Source organism: Eublepharis macularius, chromosome 12, assembly GCF_028583425.1.
Source record: "Eublepharis macularius isolate TG4126 chromosome 12, MPM_Emac_v1.0, whole genome shotgun sequence".
In the NCBI taxonomy this organism is placed as follows: domain Eukaryota; kingdom Metazoa; phylum Chordata; class Lepidosauria; order Squamata; family Eublepharidae; genus Eublepharis; species Eublepharis macularius.
In genome coordinates, this window is record NC_072801.1 from 17,393,116 (window position 1) to 17,413,689 (window position 20,574).

General features: G+C 45.6%; 1 protein-coding gene across 1 annotated transcript in view; it reads left to right on the plus strand.

Annotated features, from left to right (window-relative positions):
* Window positions 1–20,345, plus strand: part of CPPED1 (calcineurin like phosphoesterase domain containing 1) — a 51,715-nt gene extending 31,370 nt beyond the window's left edge. The window contains exons 3-4 of the mRNA XM_054992341.1: window positions 6,765–7,187; window positions 19,946–20,345. Coding sequence (XP_054848316.1) covers window positions 6,765–7,187; window positions 19,946–20,175 — 653 coding nt within the window. The 3' untranslated portion in view covers window positions 20,176–20,345. The remainder of the gene's footprint in view (window positions 1–6,764; window positions 7,188–19,945) is intronic.
* Window positions 20,346–20,574: the final 229 nt, after the last annotated feature.

The following is a 20,574-nucleotide window of genomic DNA, read 5'->3' on the forward strand; positions in this document are numbered from 1 at the left end:
GCAAGGGCTTGAGCAGAGTCTAGGTCTGCCCTCACAAAAAAACACCTTCTTTTGGGGGACGAGAGATGACTTCTCCAGATTGATCCCAAGGCCCAGTTTGTCTAGACAGTTAGAACCAGAGAGATGTGCTGGGACAGGGATTCTCTCATTTGGCCCACTAAAAGCTAATTGTCCAGTTAGGGGGAAACGGTACACCCTTTTTCTCTGAGGTAGCTCACCACAACTGCCAAGACTTTTGTAAAGAAAAAGAGAGGCAGAGAAGACACCAAAAGGAAGAACCTTCAAGCTTTTCCTTGCAAGATCTTAGCAAGCCTTTGCTTGTCATCAGGAATTAGTTTCAAATATGGGCCAGTCCCATAAGAAAAACTGGTAGCGGGCCATGATGATAGCCTCATAATTACCAATTCTAAAGGTCAAAGCTGCAGAAATATAAACCTTTCTAACAAGTATGTCTAGTTTCCTGCCTTCCTTATCGATTGAAGTCAAGTGGCCCGTGCTTTTTTGGAGGCCTTTCCTTTGGAGGAACTCAGTGACAATAGAATTGGCCGGAGAATAAGTAAAGAGAAAACCTCACCCTTCTTTTTTGGTCTTATGCATATTATCCAGCTTTTTTGGCATCTCTGGAGTTGAAGCTGGTCTGGACCACACATCTTTGGTCATGTCAAGCATCCCCTGCGTGACTGGAAATGCTACAGATCCAGCTGCTTCCGAATGAAGGACCTTGAAGACCGGGTCCAAAGAAGTCGGAATAGAGCAGTTCACCCCAATTTCCAGAAATCTCGCCATTCAAATTAGCTGTTCAGTGTACAAGCAGAGATCCTCACTTGGAGAAACAGCAGAGTCTTCAGTGAGAAAGTCTGGTGGAGATGGTTCCGATATAAAATCTGAACCAATATCAGAGTTGTCATCAGACTGTGTGGTAGGGTTCAACGTCAGTTCCGGAGCAGCATTGTCTTCTGGAAACGTGGTAGGAATTAATCAAGATTTTGCTTTTTGCCTTGGTTCCGAGTGCACCAGCACATAACTGTCATGGAAAAAGTAATGAGGAGACCATGTTTTTTCTCTGTTTAAAGCTCAGCAGGCAACGATATCTCAGTGCTCGGCGTCCAGAATCTGTGCTAGGTAATTTATTTTTTCTAGTCCAACCTGTTGATGGCTTTTTTAAACAATTGACGGTAACCGAATTATTTGATTCTAAGTTATGCTGGTCAATGACCGTAATAAACACTGATTGATTGAGGAACCATTTAGAGAGTAATGGAACTGATGGAGTCTTTGATGATGATCTAGTTCCAATTGATTGTTATTGTCAGATAGAACCAAGGAATCTCTGTGCCTTTCAGGAGGCTGTACCGGAGAAGGCAGCAGCAAGGAAACAGCTACAGATGGTTCAATGACTTCAGGAACCGAAGCAGAGCAATGTCTGGGAGTTGGTGATGAGGTTCTCAGAACTTTGGAGAGACTTGTAATAATATTAATAATAACATTCGATATATATATACCGCCCTTTAGGACAACTTAACACCCACTCAGAGCAGTTTATAAAATATGTTGTTATTATGCCTGTAACAGTCACCCTGTGAGGTGGGTGGGGCTGAGAGAGCTCTCAGGGAGCTATGACCCAAGGTCACCCAGCTGGCTTCAAGTGGACGATTGGGGAATCAAACCCAGTTCTCCAGATTAGAGTCCTGCCGTTCTTAACCACTACACCAAGCTGATGGGACCAAGGTAGTCAGATCTGAAGAAGAGGCTCTCTTCTTCTTCTGTGCCTTTGATGTCGAGAGTTTATCGATATGCTTCAACATGAGCTTAGCCTTTTTAGCAGGTGGCTCTGACTGGCACTGAGGGGGAACTGACAAAGCTGCGACTGGAACCAACTGGTGCTTCTGAGCTGTGTCAGGTGCTCAACTGCCTGATGGAACCAAGGAGGCCCATTCCGGGCGCTTTGGTTCTTTATTTGTGGCGGTGTGATCAGAATCAGAGGAGCCCTTCCAGACTGACTCCCAAAGAGCCACTTTTAGCCACAACACCCTCCATGGCACGCTTTGGGTGTGAATTGTTTGCAGACCACAAGTTGTCATAGACTTCACCCAGACAGAAGAGGCATTTGTCGTGCCCAATTGGGCCATCTTTGTCCCACAACAGGAACACTTCTTGAAAAGAGGGGCCTTCGGCGCCATGGAACCCAAAACCCTGACTTGCGTAAAGCTTGATGGTTCGATGAGTAGAGAAAGGAGATGTCCGTCTTTGGCGGCGGCAGCAAAAGAAGAACTAAGGGAGGGAGCCACTGACCCTGCCTTTTATAGCTGCGGCTGGGGGGAAAGCGCACAAAAAGGCTAGGTGAACATCTCACACCTCTAGGAGCATTGGAACATCAGCTGTTGGCCGGCGCATGCACAAATCCCGTACTGGACTTCACAGAAAACAAGACAACGAACAAACCACATGGCTTGTCATTGCATTGGGAGCTGTTTTCCAGCCCAACTTTTCATTCTAAAGCAGAATGACCTGCATTTTAAGTTATATTCACCTGCAGGAAAACCAAATCTAGCTTTAGTTGTCCCCCTACCAAAAAGAAATGCCCATTGGCAGGGCTTTTTTTCTGGGAAAAGAGGTGGTGGAACTCAAGACTGCACAATCAAAAAGAGTCCAGTAGCACCTTTAAGACTAACCAATTTTATTGTAGCAGAAGCTTTCGAGAATCAAGTTCTCTTCGTCAGATGCATCTGACGAAGAGAACTTGATTCTCGAAAGCTTATGCTACAATAAAATTGGTTAGTCTTAAAGGTGCTACTGGACTCTTTTTGATTTTGCTACCACAGACTAACACGGCTAACTCCTCTGCATCTAAGACTGCACAATGACGTCACTTTGGGTCAGCTGGAACAAGGGGGGAGTTTTTTAACGTTTAAATTGCCCTCGCTGAAAATGGTCACATGGCCGGAGGCCCCGCCCCCTGATCTCCAGACAGAGGGGAGTTGAGATCGCCCTCTGCGCTGCTCAGTGGCTCAGAGGGCAGTCTAAACTCCCCTCTGTCTGGAGATCAGGGGGTGGGGCCACCGGCCACGTGACCATTTTTAAGAGGTGCTGGAACTCCGTTCCACCGCGTTCCCGCTGAAAAAAAAGCCCTGCCCATTTGGGACCCACTTGTCTGTTCAATACCCTTTTCAAGCTTGCTTTTGCAACTTTTATAGGACTCTAGCCCCTTCCTATTAATTTCTCCCCCTTCTCCCGAGCTACAACCCAGAAGTGTAAATGGCAGAGGTGCATGTCCAGAGCTGAACTGTGCTTAAATGAAGCAGGACAATTATTTTCACAGCAGTGGACGAATAATCTGCAAAAAAAAAAAGGAGTTAAGTGGACAGCTGCTTAGTCAGACTTGAAGGTAGACAGAAATTTGCAATCACTCCTGCGATCTGGTGAAGCCAAAAGTAAAGATAATTAAGTCGCTTAAAGGGCAGTGAGCCAATTTGCAGGGGTGAGAGGAACAAGGGCGGATTTCACAGTAATTTTTTTTTTTAAGTGTAGTTGTATTTGTATGTTGTTTACTTTGCTACGAAATGCCTGGGGAGAAAAAAAATGCATTTAATTTATAGGTCAGCTGTGTTTTCATGCAGAGATACACTTTTCTAATGAGGTGTGTTGTACAGTGTAATTCAATATCTAATATAATGTTCTGTTAAATTGCAGTGTTGAATAGCTTTCATGCATGCAGTGAAAAAGCTAAACCAAGTCCCGTAAAAAGAGACATGTTAAGAAAGGTAGCTTGAATGGTGCTGTGCGCGTGGGGCGTTCACATCCAGTTTTCAAAATAAATCTTAGTGAGCCTCCTTAAGAAAGTCAACCAGCACATGTCGCCCCAAGCATAAAGGAGAACTAGTTCTAGTTGATGTACTCGACCAGTGTCAGGGCTGTACCATTTCAGACAGCACAGAGGGCCTTGCTCAAGTGAACACTCCTCGATAAGTAGAATATATATATATATTTTAAAGTATATATTTTAAAATCTCTGAACAAGGACAATTAGCACATCAAGGAAGCTGGGAATCTTCTCTTTATATCTTTCTCCTACAGAGGGATATTTGTTTCCTAATTCTGTTGTTCACCACGGAAGCCCGCACTTTTGTATGTATTCCAAACCCCTGATGTGTCTCAATTTTGTATTCCACTCCCCAGGGGCGGCGGGCCTATTGAGCCCAGGTAGGCGGTGGCCACAGGCGCGGGGTGCCGGAGGGAGCGCCGGAGGAGGCTTGGCGGGCGGGAGCGCGCGCCTCAAAGCACCAGCCTCCTATCCCTCCCACCCCGCGCCGCTGCCGCCGCCAGCACAAGCCCCTGGCCAGGCGCAGCCACCGCGGGCAGGCATCTGCGGCGGCGCAGGCAACCGAGCGGGAGAGCTCGGAGGCCGCCCGTCGCAGCAATCGGGCTGGCGGTGGCGCGTGCGCTCCCGTGATAACGTCACGCGTGATGTCATCATGCAGGCCGGTGCGCGCACGCTCGTGCGCGCGTGGGGGCGCCTGGCTGGCCGGCCGGCCGCGAGCAAGGTAAACCCTTGCTCTGCCCCTGCCACTCCCCACTGATTCAATAATGGGGGTGGGAGACAAAATAAGCCTTCTAAACAAGGATGTATATTTTCTGTAAATTCTGAGTAGTGAGTTCTGGTTCATGCAGTCAGAGGTTAGACAACTTTATGGAGGATAGCGGTCCATTGATATTTAGTGTTCTCCATGTTTCTCCTCCATGAACCTCCATGTTCAGAGACAGTAAAGCCTTCAAAGTCCACTGCTGGAGTTAACAGAGAGAGACATCAACCCTCCGTGCCTTCTGAGGGACATTTGGCTGGCCACTATGTGAAACAGGACAGTGGATTAAATGGACTATTGGCCAGACGCAGCAGGGAAGCCCTCTGTCATTCCCCCAGAGATTTGCTAAGTGGCAAGCCATTTCTCGCTCAACCTCAGTCCCCCCTATCACAATAGTAGGTAATGCTGACTTGCGAAACGGATTTGTTTTAGCTGTATCTGAAGAAGTGACCTGTGGCTCACGAAAGCTCATACCCTACCACAAATTTTGTTAGTCTTATTGGTGCTACTGGACGCTTGCTCTTTCCTACTGTGGGGTTTGTTCTAGGAATCCTAGCAAGATAATTTACACGTAGTAACACCAGCTGCAATGCACCTTTTTCCGGAGGAGCTGGGCATCCATTTCCAATAGAAAGGTGTATTTGCCCATTCAGGACAAGTCTCGCTTTTTATTAGAATGTCAGTGTGTGCCTGCCCAGAGATAGGCATGGCTCCATGAGGTATCTGTAGCTAATGCATTATGAATGCATTTTCCCCTACCGCACACATGCCCTCTACAGCATGGCGAAGGTCAGTTAAAAACTGGATTATTAGCAAATGGATTAGCGCTCTGGGAGAATAATCTGTGGGTGCTGCTACTGCTGACAGTCAGAAAAGCAGCCTGGTTCCTGCTTTCTTTTTTACAGCAAAGAAGGGAGATTATTTCTTAAGCAGCAGATGTTTGGGCAGAGATGAGACAAGGTTTCAACAACTCCATAAGACCACATGAGCCTTCCTTGTTCCTCATACCCATTTTCCCCTTCTCCACACCCAGACACCCTGGATGTATGTGGGGGTAGGGAGCAGAATTGACCACATGTTGCCACTGCTGGCTGTGGCTGCTGTGGCTGCCAGACAGTGTACTACTAAGTCAAGGAAGGCCTGTTAGTTCAGGGCAGACTTGTGGAGTGGGGCGCTATTAGTAGGTATCAAGTCCTCTCCCCTGGTTTTAAACAGGGCAATCTAATTCTTACTGAGTTGGCCAGCCTGTGTCTGGGCTGTACTGCTTTAGACAACTGATGGGGACTCATTTGATCGAATCCTCCTCCATACAGGATTAACATCCTTGCAAATAGAAAAGTAGCTAGTAAGGGATAGAGCCAGGGCTTTTTTTCTGGGAAAAGAGGTGGTGGAACTCAGTGGGTTGCCAGTACAGGGGGCAACTCTTGGCGGGAGGTGGTGCCCCTGGTACCACATGTGCATGTGCAAACTGCACACATTCTTCCAGGACCAATGACATCATTTGGGATCCGCTGGAACAAGGGGAGTTTTTAAATCGCCCTCGGCAGAAATGGTCACATGGCTGGTGGCCCTGCCCCCTGATCTCCAGATAGAGGGGAGTTTAGATTGCTCGCAGTGCGGAGGGCAATCTAAACTCCCCTCTATCTGGAGATCAGGGGCGGGGCCACCAGCCATGTGTCCATTTTCAACAGGTGCCAGAACTCCATTCCACCACATTCCAGCTGAAAAAAAGCCCTGGATAGAGCTAAGCTCAAACCTTCCTTGCTTTGCTCAGCTCTCATTTTCCTGTATGTACAGGATAATGAGGTGGTAGAACCTGTCTATGTCTCCCTCTTTTCCTCACTATAGTGACTCTCCTGTGAGGCTGACAGCCTTTCATTCTACAAACTCCAGTGTAAAGTTTGTATGAAAAAACCTTAAAAAGGCCGTTTGGCTGAGGAGGTGGTGTTAGGTTTTTGCAGTTTGCCTCCCAGGAGGAGGCAGACCTACCACATTAAAACCCATTTAGAAATAATATGCTTCTTTTCAGTGCTGCTGAATTGTAATGTTTTGAGATGATCTTATTTTGTTTTGGCTTGGTAATCAAATCCTTTGCATAATTGGCATGGCAGGTGTCAAAGATTGCAAGCCAGCCAGAAGAAGCAAAAGTCCTGGAAATAATGCCTTAATCGTCATGATTTGCAGGGACTCCGTGGCGCGAGGCGCAGACCCGTGACTTGAAAAATGTCCTGAAGGGCCTCAGCTGTGACATCCCTGCCGTGTTTGTCAGCGGCAACCATGACCTTGGGAATGCTCCTACTCCAGAAACGATCAACGATTATTGCCAGCAGTGGGGAGACGATTACTTTGCCTTCTGGGCAGGGGGAGTGCTCTTCCTCGTCCTCAATTCTCAGCTCTACTTTGATCATTCGAAATGCCCGGAACAGAAGCAGGCACAGGACGTGTGGCTTAGCGAGCAGCTGGCCATTGCAGAAAAGAAAGCGTGCAAGCATGTGGTGATGTTCCAGCACATCCCTTTGTTTCTCAAGTCGCCCGACGAAGACCACGACTACTTCAACCTGGAGAAGTCGATTCGACAAGAATTGCTGGACAAATTCTGCAAAGCAGGTACGGCCCCTTTCTCGTCAGTGAGGGAATATCTAGGCTGTACCACTTCAGATGTAGGGGCGGGGGGGGGGGTTCATATCATGGAATACCCTCCCTACAAAAAAATTCCCTCAGCCTAGAAAATCCGCATGTCAGGTTCTAGCTTAGCTTTCTCCATGACAAGGTAATTTTCTGTGTGCCAGGAACTTTTGGGAGTCAGTAAGAGCGTTTTATACATGAGCCACCTTCTGCAGTCTCAAGGAATAACAGGCTAGCCACAGGCCAAATTTTTTTAAAACGTTTGGAGGTCATTTGAAAACATCTTGTCAAGAGCCACACATTTATCTCTCTGTAAAAAAAACCCAGTCCTGCCACTTTAGGGGATGATTTCACTTGAACAGGGAAGAAAAAGCCACTGTTTCACTTCACCCATAATAACAACAACATTCGATTTATATACCGCCCTTCAGGGCAACTTAATGCCCACTCAGAGCGGTTTGCAAAGTATGCCATTATTATCCCCACAACAAAACACCCTGTGAGGTGGGTGGGGCTGAGAGAGCTCCAGAGAGCCGTGACTAGCCCAAGGTCACTCAGCTCGCTTCAAGCGGAGGGGTGGGGAATCAAACCCGGCTCTCCAGATTAGAGTCCCGTGCTCTTAACCACTACACCAAACTGACTCTCATACACCTTCTCTGGATCCTCCCGTCTCCACAGCAACAAAATAAAACAGCAGTCCTGTGTCGCCCTAAAGAGTAACAAATTTGATTCCTGCATATACTTTTGGGAGTTGGTGCTCATATCATCAGATGCATGAAGTGTTCATCCATTAGGCAGGTGTCTACTTCGTTTACTTTATACTCCTACATATCTCCCCAGTGGGGACCCCAATCAGCTGACACCGTTCTCCTCTCCTCTGCTTTATCCTCACAATAACCCTGTAAGGTAGGCCAGGCTGACAGAGCATGACTGGCCCAAGGTCACCCAGCAAGATTCCATAGCAGAGCAGGGATTCAAACCTGGGTCTCCTGGGTCATAGACTTGACACTGTAACAACAGAAAGGTAGTTGGGGGTGGAGGTGGCATTCTGGGAATTGGTACTTCTCTCCTGAGACCTGCTCAAGGGTGATTTATAAATAAAACAGTGCCATACAAAACCACATAAATTGTCAATATTAAAACCTGACAAAAACAGCATAAAACAACCATTAAGCAGCCTAAGAAACACCCCTAAAGCAGACCAAAGACAAAAAGCGGTCCTGAAAGCAGCTTTTAAAAAGAAAAGATGCTGTAGTTAAAAAGCCTGGGTAAGAAGAAGTGCACCGGCTTGACACCTGAGAGAGAGCGTGGTAGGGGCAGGGCATTCCAAAGGCAAGGTGCCCCCCCCCCTCAAGATGCCCTTTCTGTGGTTGCCTCCTGGCTTTTCTCTGCAAGCAGCCCCCCCCCCCCCCCAGACAACAGGTCTTGAAAGGCAGATCTTAACTATCGAGCTGGACAGTACAAGAGGTCACAAAGAGAGGCCGGTATAAAACAAGATCCGATCCAAAGAGTAATAACAAGCCGTTAAAAACCAAACGGGAGCATAAAAGCAAACCATTAAATGTAAAAGTCCATCCTCGGGGGCTGGAACGTACCATAATCAAAACACCAACTTCTCAATTAGAAGTCTGAGTAAAATGAAACATTGGGCAGAATGTGAGAGTGGCCTTAAAGGTTGGGTTACACCTGCTGCTCGCTTCGCAAATTCGTTCGCAAGGCTTCCACATCCAGCTAAAGGCTGGCTTCTGGTTTGTGGCTTGCCGTGCTACCAGGTAGGGAATTGTGTGACTGTACAAATCAACACCAGGCTGTCCTTCAGAATGCTGAGACCCAGAGGTCAAGGTCAAGGTGCTGAAGTCAGTGGTGGCAGAAGTGAGAGGTTGTCCCAGCAAAAGCTGAGAGAGAACCAAGCATGCAAGCTCTGCCCTTCCAGGAACAGGCTTCTGGTTATTAAAGGTGCTGTGCCTGGTTATACCCTGACCTGGATAGGCCAGGAGAGCCTGATCTTGTCATATCTCTGAAGCTAAGCAGGGTTGGCCTTGATTATTAATTGTTTGCGAGACCGCCATGGAAGAACAGGGTTGCAGAGGCAGGCAATGGCAAACCACCTTTGTTAATCTCTTGCCATGAAAACCCTACCAGGGGTCACCATAAGTCAACTCTGACCTGAGGGCCGAATTTCATTTTTTTCATGCCTGGTTATAGGGTTACCAGGTCCCCTTACCCTCCCAGCAGGAGGGGGGGACCCGGCACTCACCTTTTTTGTTCTCTTTGCGCAGGCCTGGGAGCGCCAGTGCGCTTCACACCAGGGATCCAAATTGGCCCCGTGTGAAGGGCGGGAATGCTCCTGGGGCAGTACAATGATGTCACTCTCAGGAGTGATGTTGTCACACTGCCCTGGGAGGGCTCCTGGGAAGCCTGTTCCCTTGCCTTTCCCCTCTGCTGGCCAGGGGACTAGTGGCGGGGGGCAGAGGGTGGAGCGGGAGATTCCCTGCCCCCTCTGGGAATACAGCCACCCTGCCTGGTTATGATGGATTTGTGAGGTTTGAGGGGTCAGGTGGGGAGAGACCTCTGGTTCAGCAGAAGGCTCAGGGGTGGAGGGTTCAGGGTCATGTCTTTCAGTGAAGGGGGTGTTGATCCAATCTTCAACACTTAGGAGTATCCCCCCCCTCCACAAGAGGCAATTGAGATGAGGGAAATAGTGGGGGGAAGAAGGCTGAGTTCTTCTCACCCCTGTACTTGAACGTTGCTATGGATCTTGCCCTCTCAATATGGATCATGGCTGCTACTAAGCCTCAGAAAAGGGTTTCCAGCATGGCATCTACTTAAGGCCAGGATTATCTGATGAGCTTGACATCCACGCAGGGACTTGGTTCCGGGCCCCAAGTCCAATGCTTTAACCACTGCACCGTGTTAGTAGACTCAGTCATGGAACAACAACCTGAGAAAAATCTCTCTCCACGACGGTGCTATCTGCAGGTAGTGTCATCTGCTCTTGGTCAAAAATCTCAGTTTGTTATGTGATAACTGGATTATCTAGGCGACAGCTGAAGGTGATTCAGTGGCCCATGGCTCAGGTGTTTGGGGGAAAGAATTAAACCATTTGTCTGTTCTCTGTTGGATTCACCTTGGTTATAGGAGTGCCACAGAGGAGAATGCCAAGCCACAGGACCTAAGCTGAGCCTGAAATAGTAAATATATGAGAAGGTTACCATTTTGCCTTATAAAGCTGTCTTTTAAGTTTTCTGTAGCTCAAATGATGATGGATGTGGGGAGGTTCTTGCTGGATAGTTCAGAATCCTTTGATCTAGAGTTATGTACAGGGCTTTTTTTCAGCGGGAATGCGGTGGAACGGAGTTCCGGAACCTCTTGAAAATGGTCACATGGCTGGTGGCCCCGCCCCCTGATCTCCAGACAGAGGGGAGTTTAGATTGCCCTCCGCACCATGTGGAGATCAGGGGGAGGGCCACCAGCCATGTGATCATTTTCTCCGAGGGCAACCCACTGAGTTCCACCACCTCTTTTCCCAGAAAAAAGCCCTGGTTATGTATATTGCATGGGCTCTTCATTCAAGTTCAGAAATGCCCTAAGTTGCTAAGAATAATCAGCATTACTCTTTCTGTGATGCCATGTGAGCAAAAATGTTGTTTTGTGGTGTGTGTCCACCCCCCCCCACACACACACACCATTTCATTTCAACTCCTCATTCATTTTTAAACCACACATCTAAAACTTGAGCTGCAGAATCTACATCTGGTGTGAAGTACTGAGTTACATTTCTCACTTAGAAGTGTCCCTAACAGTTGGGCTAATTAAACATAAAAATTGTGTCCTTATCATAAATATTTATAAATTGGAAATCTGGCATGTCTTTCATTTCACTAAGTTAAGCCATGAAGATAAGCGTATGTTACCGATTTTTTTTTAATGTCATTTTAGTGCTTAGTGAAAGGCAAATTGGTGAGTGGTAGAGGAAAGTTTCTTAAGGAAACCAATTTTGTGTGGTGCTTGCATGTTTACCTTGGATGTTTTGGAGATGCATTTCAAAGGTGGATGCTTGCTTTAGAAGTTCTGCTGTCATCTGGCATGATAGCTGAATTGACAACCCCTGGTTTGCTAATGGGCTACAAAGTTCAAACCATGGGATTGCAAGCTCACTTCCAATTCAGGCGAGCTTTAGTTCAGTGTGACACCTGGAATGATTCCGCACAGGTTCGATAATGCACTTCCAATCCTCTTTATAGATCATTTGGAACGGATTTTTTTTGTGCGCGGAACAAAAAATCCACCTCAAACGATTGATAAAGTGCATTGAAAGTGCATTATCCAACGTGTGTGGAATCAGCCCGGAACTGACAAACCATTATTTATTTATCTATTTACTTACAAGCATTTATATCCTGCCCTTTTGCCCATTCAGGGCCACCAAAGCAGGTTTGTTTGTTTGTTGATGTCATTTACAGTCCGCCTTTCTCACTGAAACTCAAGGCAGATTACATAGTGTGAGATTAGTACAATCAGTATCAAGGACATTTCCATAAACAAAGTCATAGGATTTTACAAAGATACAGCATTAGCAAGGATCCAATACAGAGTTGCTGAAACAGAACATAAGCAATTCTAGGACTGACATCAGGTAACATGAAGCACAGGTAGTATATAGGAGTACATATTCAAAGCAACAGATAATACGCAAGGCAACATAGTGGTATAGTCTATGGTCATTAGCAAAGCATCCGAGACCCCCTTCCTACAATACAGCCCTCCTATCTGAGTAAAAAGCCTTTTTGGCTAATTCAGTTTTGCATTGTTTGCGGAAAGCCAGGAGAGTGGAGGTCTCCTGACCGCCTCAGGCAGGCCGTTCCACAGGGTAGGGGCCACCACAGAGAAAGCCCATGTAAGGGCTGCTGTTGATTTCGCCGATGTACAGGCTGGCACCTGCAAGAGACCCTGTTCAGATGAGCGAAGCTGCCATGGAGGGGCATAGGGAGGGAGGTGGTCCCGTAGGTATGCTGGCCCAAGACCATGAAGAGCTTTGTATGTAATATCCATTGCTTTGAACTGAGCATGCTAACTGACAGGTAGCCAATGGAGTGACTGTAGGATGGGAGTGATGCTTCTGCTCGCTCCTGCTAATAGACAAGCTGCAGCATTTTGCACCAATTGGAGCCTCCTAGTTAACGTAGATGGGAGACCAATGTATAATGCATTACAATAGTCAAGTTTTGATGTTTCCATAGCGTGGATCCAGGTGGCCAGGTCGGCTGTGTCAAGGTAAGAAGCCATCTTCCAGGCTAGAGTGAGATTGTAGTAAACATTTTTTGCGGCTGCCTTAATTTGTTTTTCTAGTAGTAGTGCTGGATCCAGTATAAACCCATGGCTCTTAACTGAGTCTGCAAGGGTGAAACGAACTCCATCGAAAGTGGGGAGCACAATGTCTTTCAAGATCTTTGCCTTCCCAACAAGCATCACTTCAGTCTTGTCTGGGTTGAATTTCAATTTGTTATTTTTCAGTTATTTCACCATAGCTGTCAAGCAACGATCTAAGATTTCAGCTGCATCCTGTGGGGACCTGGATAGCGAGATATAGAGTTGGGTGTCATCTGCATATTGATAACATCCCACTCCATAGCTGCGAATGAGTTCTCCTAAAGGTTTTTACGTAGAGGTTGAATAACAGGGGAGATAAGATTACGCCCTGTGGAACCCCACAAGATAGTTCCCATTCTGGAGATAGCTGATCTCCGACAGCAACCCTTTGAGTCCGTTCCATAAGAAATTATTTCAACCAGTCCAGAGCACCTCCTTTGATGCCCACTTCTGTTTCTAAACACCTCAACAGGATGGCATGGTTATTCACATACTAGCTTTGCTTCCTGAGGCCACAATACTTAGAACCTAAAAAAGAAACCACACAAGCGGTTTTTAAACTGTGGTTTGTCTGTTGTAATCCTTGGAAGCTTCTCTATTGCCCATTGAAGCTTTGGGATTACAGAAGCACAAAAGAGCATCTCTGGTCTTCTCAGCAGACAGGCATGCTCGTGACCAACTGTGGCACAGCCTGGAGTCCCAGAGGCTACAAACGCTGGAGAACCGGAATGGGGCAATATTTCAGTGAAGTGGGTCTCAGACGCTGTTTTAATCTTCTGTACAGATCCTGGCCAAATCTGCTGTGCTGCAGGAGGCCGGATGCTGCTTGTCCAATGAGGTGCAAACTGGTGTTCATTTTCTATAACTTCTCACTGAACTTTTTTTTTCCCTGTCACTTCAAGAACAGCGAAATAGATGATGGAGATGAATCAAACCAAGGCTTTGAACCTGTTCCCGTTTAATTGCTACGTAGCTGAAATGTTACAAGCAGGTTGTGGGGGTGGGTGGGTGGGACAGGACCAGATTTGAGCTGGGAGTAGAAAAGAGCTTGAATATAACTCTGAATGAAGGCCCTAGAGATTCCAACCAAACCGAGTAACTAAAAAGGATTCAAAGACTAAAACCTGAGTCAGTACAAATCTCTTCATCTGCCTGTCTTGATGAAGGATCTTGCTCCGTCAAAGTCTGCGTTCCCAATTGCGGTTATTTCTCTATCCAGTCTTTCAAGATAAAACAGCATGCACGATAAATCTTTGGAAATGGATAATTGGGTTGTTCTACTCCCTCCTTCTCGCACAACCATTTAAGTTTTGCTGTTTGGAGTTGCTTAACGACGCCTTCATTAATTTACGCCACGGAAAGGACCACTGATGTGTGGTTTGTCTCTGTACTTGGTTTCAAAGACCAGCAGAAAGGAGAGGCAGGGGTGTCGTCTCTGTGGTTGGGGCTCCTCACCACGAGTGGAAGGGGAGATCACCAGGTGAGGGCGTGGGCGTGGGAAGGTGAATAGTGGCCAGGAGTTTATTTGGGGTTTAGATATCTCTAAGTGGGGGCACCAGAGAAGTTGTGGGGAAGGGAAATCCTCCGTGGCTCTTCTCCCCCTCCACCCGCTGTCTTGTGCTGCTGCTTTTACCCCCCCCCCCCACTGCCTTGCTCACTCGCCACCATCCCTCCCTTCCCCACTGCTCCTATTGCCTGTTTTTATGGGGTCAGTAAGCAGCCCTGAAAATGGCAGCCAAGATCGTGCCCCATAGTGTAGTCAAATCCCATTCCTCAGCTCCCCTCCAGAAGTCTCATGCTAGGGGATATTTAAAAGTCCCGTTAACCCCTCCCCCCACACCATTTTTGTGTTTTTCTACAAACCTGAGATTTGTTTAAAAAAAAAATAAAAATCATCCCAGTCTGTACTTCCCCATTGTGTGGATTTTTTTGACCACTCTTTCGAATAGGATACCAACATGTTTTATGCCTCCAGTTCCTCGTGGCTATTGAGACCAATGCGTACAATGGAGTTATCTTGCATGTAAGGACTGCAGTTGCTTCAGAGGAGAGAGAAGAGCTTTCCAAACAACATCAAAATGAAGCGAATGTAGCGTGTGCATAGAATCTTTGTTGTACACAGAAATGCTAACCCGTCTTGCATCAACCTGTCTTGCTCAATAGAACGACACTTTCACACAAACCTGGAGAAATCAAGGAATTTAGTGACTCAGAGGAAAGATCCATCTGCACCTGTATCTTGTTCTTAATGGCCAACCTGATGCCTCCAAACCGGGTATCAGGTGTTCCCTTGGTGTTATCCCACAGGAACTGGGTTTTTGGCATCTGGGTCCATATAGCCATTGTGGCCAATAGCTTCAAGAGCCCCCTCCTCTATCAAGCCCTTAAAAAAATAGTGGTACCACCATGTCTTGAGATAAGAACTCACCACTGCTTTCACTAACCATCTCTGCCAATGCTTATCATCACTTTCACTCACCACCATCACTTTCTCTGGGCAGCTCCATCGCCACCCTTTGTTTTTTTCTTGTCAGGGCTGCTAGGCAACTCCAGACTGCCATTTGAGGTCTCGTATGATTTCTCCTGACATCTCAATCCACATTCTTAGTTTTGGGCCAATTTAAAAAAAAAAAAAAAATTCTGTTTTGGGATTTTTCTGTGAACGTAGGCATTCCCTTCTGTGTATATAACCCCCCCCCCACACACACACACACACGTTCATGTAGCACAGCAGTTAAGTGGTTCGGCTGCAAATCAACACTTTACTGGTTCAAATCCCACTACTGCCATAAGCTCAGGAGGTAGCCTTGGGCAAGCCCCTCCTCTCGGCCCCAGCTCCCCAGCTGTATTGTGGGGATAAGAATAACACTAACTTGTTCACCACTCTGGGAGGGGCACTAATCTCTCTAGAAGAGCAGCATATAAGCACAGTTGAGTGCAGTTATTATTGCACAGGTGGTTTTGATCTGCACTCTGAGGCCATTGTTCAGAACTGGACATATTGATTAATTTTCCAGGACATGTTTGAAGAACAAAGGAGAAGGCCAGAAAGTTGTATGCCCAAGTCTACATGTTGCTTTTAAGGTCTCTGAACTACAGAGATAATTACCTGCTTGCATATTTTCAATTTGAAAAGAGTGTTTTGCTATAGGAGGCCCTGATTGGAAACCATAAAATCTTCTGGTTGCAATTTAAACAAAGACGATCAGTATATTTCTGTATTCACGATGCATTATGGTGGTCACAGCAATGTGACTGTCCTCCTTCTTTGGGCAGTTTTTCAGACTTGAGTTAAGAAAACATTTCCTGTGGCCTGGAATTTAGAAGTCGATACCAAAGTAGACAAGGTGTGACCAATTTCTTCAGTGTTAATAGGAGTTGGGAGTCAGATGCTTAGGCAGGGAAGCGGCCTAGCAAAATATAGAGGGTTTTCCAAAATCCTAATTTGACAGCGTAACATTAGAAAACCATTCTAAGCAAATAAATTGCTCTTGAGCGTGCGATACATTTTTATGAGACTCTTTTTATGTTCAAGATCAAAAGCAAGACAGAACTAAATTGCCAGCTTGTCATCTGAGCATTATTGCACTGATTCAATCCTGTTGTTGCCTTATGGTAATGAACAAAAATATGTTAAGTGACTGACAGTGAAATCCTAAGAAGAGTTACTCCAGTCTAAGCCCATTGATTTAACTAGGCTTAGACTGGAGTAACTCTCTTTAGGATTTCACTGTGAGATGGGATGGGGAGGAACTTGCATGGTAGGGGCAACAAAACTCTGCAGCCTTATGACTGCAACCTGCTTCTTTTGGGGCGGGGGACAGCCATTAACTACAGCACAAAACTGATGTCTTGAAGGTCAGCTTTAAGAAGAGATGTTTAAAAACGTAGGCTGCTATGTGTTCTTTCCCCAAAAGGGAGAGGAGGGGGGAAGGGGAGAGAGGAAAAGAACAGAAGGGAGAAATAGGAGAGAGGAGAAATACAAATGATGTACAAATGTGGTATCCAGTGCCACACCCTTCATGCTAATCCTCCGCGGCAGAGATACCTGGACAGATGAAAGGCAGTGAGGCCAGCATTCGTCGAGGCAAATAAAAGTTATTATCAATAAGCAAAACCCTAGATGCACAAAATTAACCATCATTAAAATAAACCCCAGATTCATGTTAAGATGTAACTTGTCTTAACGCCAGTTGACAATTTTTAGCATTTGGACATCCATCAGCCTATGTCTGCATGTTAGGAAATAAGAGGGTCCATCTACTTGATGTTCGAGAATCCCATGCTGTGATTTGGGATGTCTGAATCTCCTCTAATCCACTATTCAAACTGTAAGAAGCCCTTGGGTGGTTTGAAGGGCTACTGCCCTAGAGAATGCAAGTGAGAGGAAACAGCTAAGGCATTCCCTTGCATGGAAAGGACAACGACCCAGTAAAAGATATCCTCCCCCTCTTCCACTTTGTCTGTTGGGCTAAAAAAATGTCATGTAGGAAAATGGTTCTTTATAGCTGGCTGAGACAAGACTAATGTTACCTGTCAGAGAACTGCTCATTGCTCCAGTTACATGGCTTTTATATATTCTGTTGCAAAGGAACTACAATACTGATATCATTCCTGCAGGCAGCCTTCACAGACCATGGGATTGTTCTGGGCAGTGGTAAGATGTTGAGGAACACTAAAAATGTCCAGCTGGCAAGAGAATTTTCTTTACTAAGGCACTGGAGCCAGGGGTGGGGGTGGTGATCTTGTTGCATAAGCCTAGGCATTTCGTTCTGACTTTCTCATCATAATGTACCAGTGGAAGAACTTAAAATCTATGTGAGGAAAGTATTTTCTGCCTTTTGCCGTTTTTAGGGGAAAGCAGAAGATATGAACCGCTGGAGGGAAAGCAACAGTCCATTGCTGATGCACTGGGGCGTTTGGTTCCAGGCCTGTACCTGCACCATATTTCCCATAGGTTGGATTCCTAAGCACCATGAGCTTAGGAACAGAACAGAACATTCGGAAAGTTCTGTCCATGGCTTTGATTACTTTTTAAAGCCCACTCTTTTCGGAAGCAGAGAGTCAAGTCAGGAAAGCAGCCATCTGAATCTTTAGTACACTGAATTGTAGATGGAACTTCCATTCCAGGTAGGCAAAGTTTGCAGATCTGTGCTAGGAACAGACATTCATTTAATCAGAAAGAGAAAAAAGGGCAAGTCCCATATTCAGCAGGGCGCTGGCATTCGCAAATCAAGTTGATTTTTTTAAGCTAACGGATTCCAGTGATGGTTTTGCTGTGCATTACCTCCCTTTAAATCAGTTGCAGATTGTGTAAGTTTCAGCATTTTAGAACCACAGCCCGTTGGTTTATTTAGGCAATACCTTAAAGAATGAGTTGAGCACGTTGTGCTAAAGTTGTTTCGCTTGCTAACAGAAGGGGGGGGCGGTATGGTTTATGCAGGTGAATTGTCTTGCAAAACCTGCAACAATGGCTCAACAATATTTTTGCATAATGATGGGTCCCCCCAAAGCTGAAATAATTTTTGACCTAATATTTACAAGCTTCTTCCATGAGCGATCGAAGAGATCTTTCTGGTAAGAATACTACATTGACTGACTCACAAAAGGTTATGGTGGAATAAATTTTGTTACTACTGGATTCCCATTTCATTTAGACTGCTAGTAAGATGCCCATGTTATAATATAAGCATGTATTGCAACCAGCATAATTTTGGCTGCACCTCAAGTTTTGAAAGACCATAGTTTTGAACATCTAGCAAACGTCCCGTGGCTTACCTCACAGCTCTTCTGCCTTGAATTTGAGAAGTCCTTTATTTCTCCTCTGCCACTGGAAGCCTGGAAACAGAGCTGAAGACAAAAACATAAAGGTTATGTGCCATGTCTGTGAAATCCAAGTGGAGAAGGTGGTGTTTTTTGCATTATTTTTTAAATTAAATATTTATATGCCACCTTTCTGCTTGACAATAAGCCTCCAAGCTAGCCAACAATTATTAAAATCCAATTAGCATAATAAAATATTGCCACAGGTTTTTTTTAAAAAAATGTGTGATTTAAACAGGGAAACCACATAGCAGCAAAAGCACAACAACAACAAACTTCTTGCAATTGTTTTTAACGGTCCGATCTATGGCAAAGAGGAAGTGAGTTGTATAAGCCGAACACTGCAATGGGAGAAAAATCCAGCAGTCCTTAGTGGTCGTTCCAGACTGCTGCTGGGTGTGTAAGTTTTGCCCCCTGCTTTAGAGGATGTTTTGTTCCCTTTCCTTAGCTTGGTTGGGGGGGGGCGTATTTTATTATATTTTATTTTTATTTTATTCCACTGTCTGATTCTGATTGGGTAGGTGGAGGGGCAAGGGAAAGAAGAGGACAAGAACAACAGGGTGTAACTATTCTAATTAGTAAGACCTTGTTGCATCCTAACTACACAGCTGATAGCACTATCCAGCTACATCTATTTTTACAGCTGTATTGTGATAACTCTAGGAAGCTGAATTTTAGGCTACTGCTGTGCCATTATAATATATTTAACTCATCTTTAAAACCCAGCCCAATTCCCAACCACCAGCTGGCCTAAGAAGAAGAAACCTAACTCCTGTAAGTAGTCCGGGGGTCAGGGCTGCTACACTGAAAAGCCCTGCTGGGTCAGGCCAATAGTCCATCTAGTTCAGAATCCTGTATCCTCTAGCAACCAGTCAGAAGTCCGGGAATGCCTACTGCAGGAGCACACTGCCCTGTCCTCCTCCCACCAACCCCACATCTTACACATACCTTAATTATCCTGTCCTGTTTGTTATCTCTGTGTCTTAGCCTGTTAACTCTCCCCTTCCTGTGCTGCTTCCCATCACCTTGACCACGAGGCCCTGGGGAAAGACCCTAAATATTTTGATGGCCTGTTTATACAGCAGCTGGACTATTAAAACCTTTCTCAGCATCCTTTCACCCCCTGCTCCCACCATTCTTGTCAACCATTTGGTTGCGTAGGTGTTGTCTAGAAGAACAAGACGAGCATAGGATGCAAGTGCTGTCCCATGGAGCTTGCAGTAGTTTTTTGCAACGAAAGCACACAAGCCTTCTCTGTGCTAACTCCTTTAATTCCCATCTTGAAATTGTACTGTATCCTGAGCAACTTTCAGTCCACGGGAAATCATTCAGATGAGCAAATAAATCAGCTGTTTAAGAAGTGCATTCATGTTGAAAATCCAGGCCACGTGGTTTGGACAGCAAATGAAATTAAGGAATAATCCTACTTACTACAAACATCTGAACTGGGGCGCAGAGTGACATTATAAATGAAAAATAAAATTTTTAAAAAACAATCTTAATCAAGGATGCATGATAAATAGTAACTAACCTTTTTTTAAAAACAGGCATTAAGAAAGTGTTTTCCGGGCATTACCATCGAAATGCTGGAGGGGCCTACAAAGATCTTGAGATGGTTGTTTCATCAGCTATAGGGTGCCAGCTGGGAGAAGACACCCATGGGGTCAGAGTGGTTGTGGTCACTGCGGAGAAGATTGTTCACAGATACTACAGTTTAGAGAAACTGAGCAATGAAGGAATAGAGAAAGATCTTATGGATTTGATTAAGCAAAATTAGTCCTTTCTTTCCTGTGCCAAAAAAATAAATAAATCGCTAATCCAGTCCATGCGGGGCAATTGATCTGTGTGCCTCTACTCTGTCCCACCTTTCTGTTTCTGTTCTTTCATATCTTAGGAACTAACCAACCAGTAAGTATCTGTTACCCCAAACACCAATGTAGAAGAAAGTCAAGCAGAGAGAGTTTAGCTTCACTTCCATGGTGTACATAAATCTTAAGTTGTACACTAAAAATAATGACAGCACTATTGATTGTGTAATTAAGTGAAGGTATTTTAAGACTACCTCATTCTTGGACTAGACAGAGTTTATAGTAGAGCTGACTGCCTCATGAATGAAGATGGAAGGTTCTGTCTGGATGACAACTCCAAAATACAAAAAGCTGTAGGGACCCAAGAA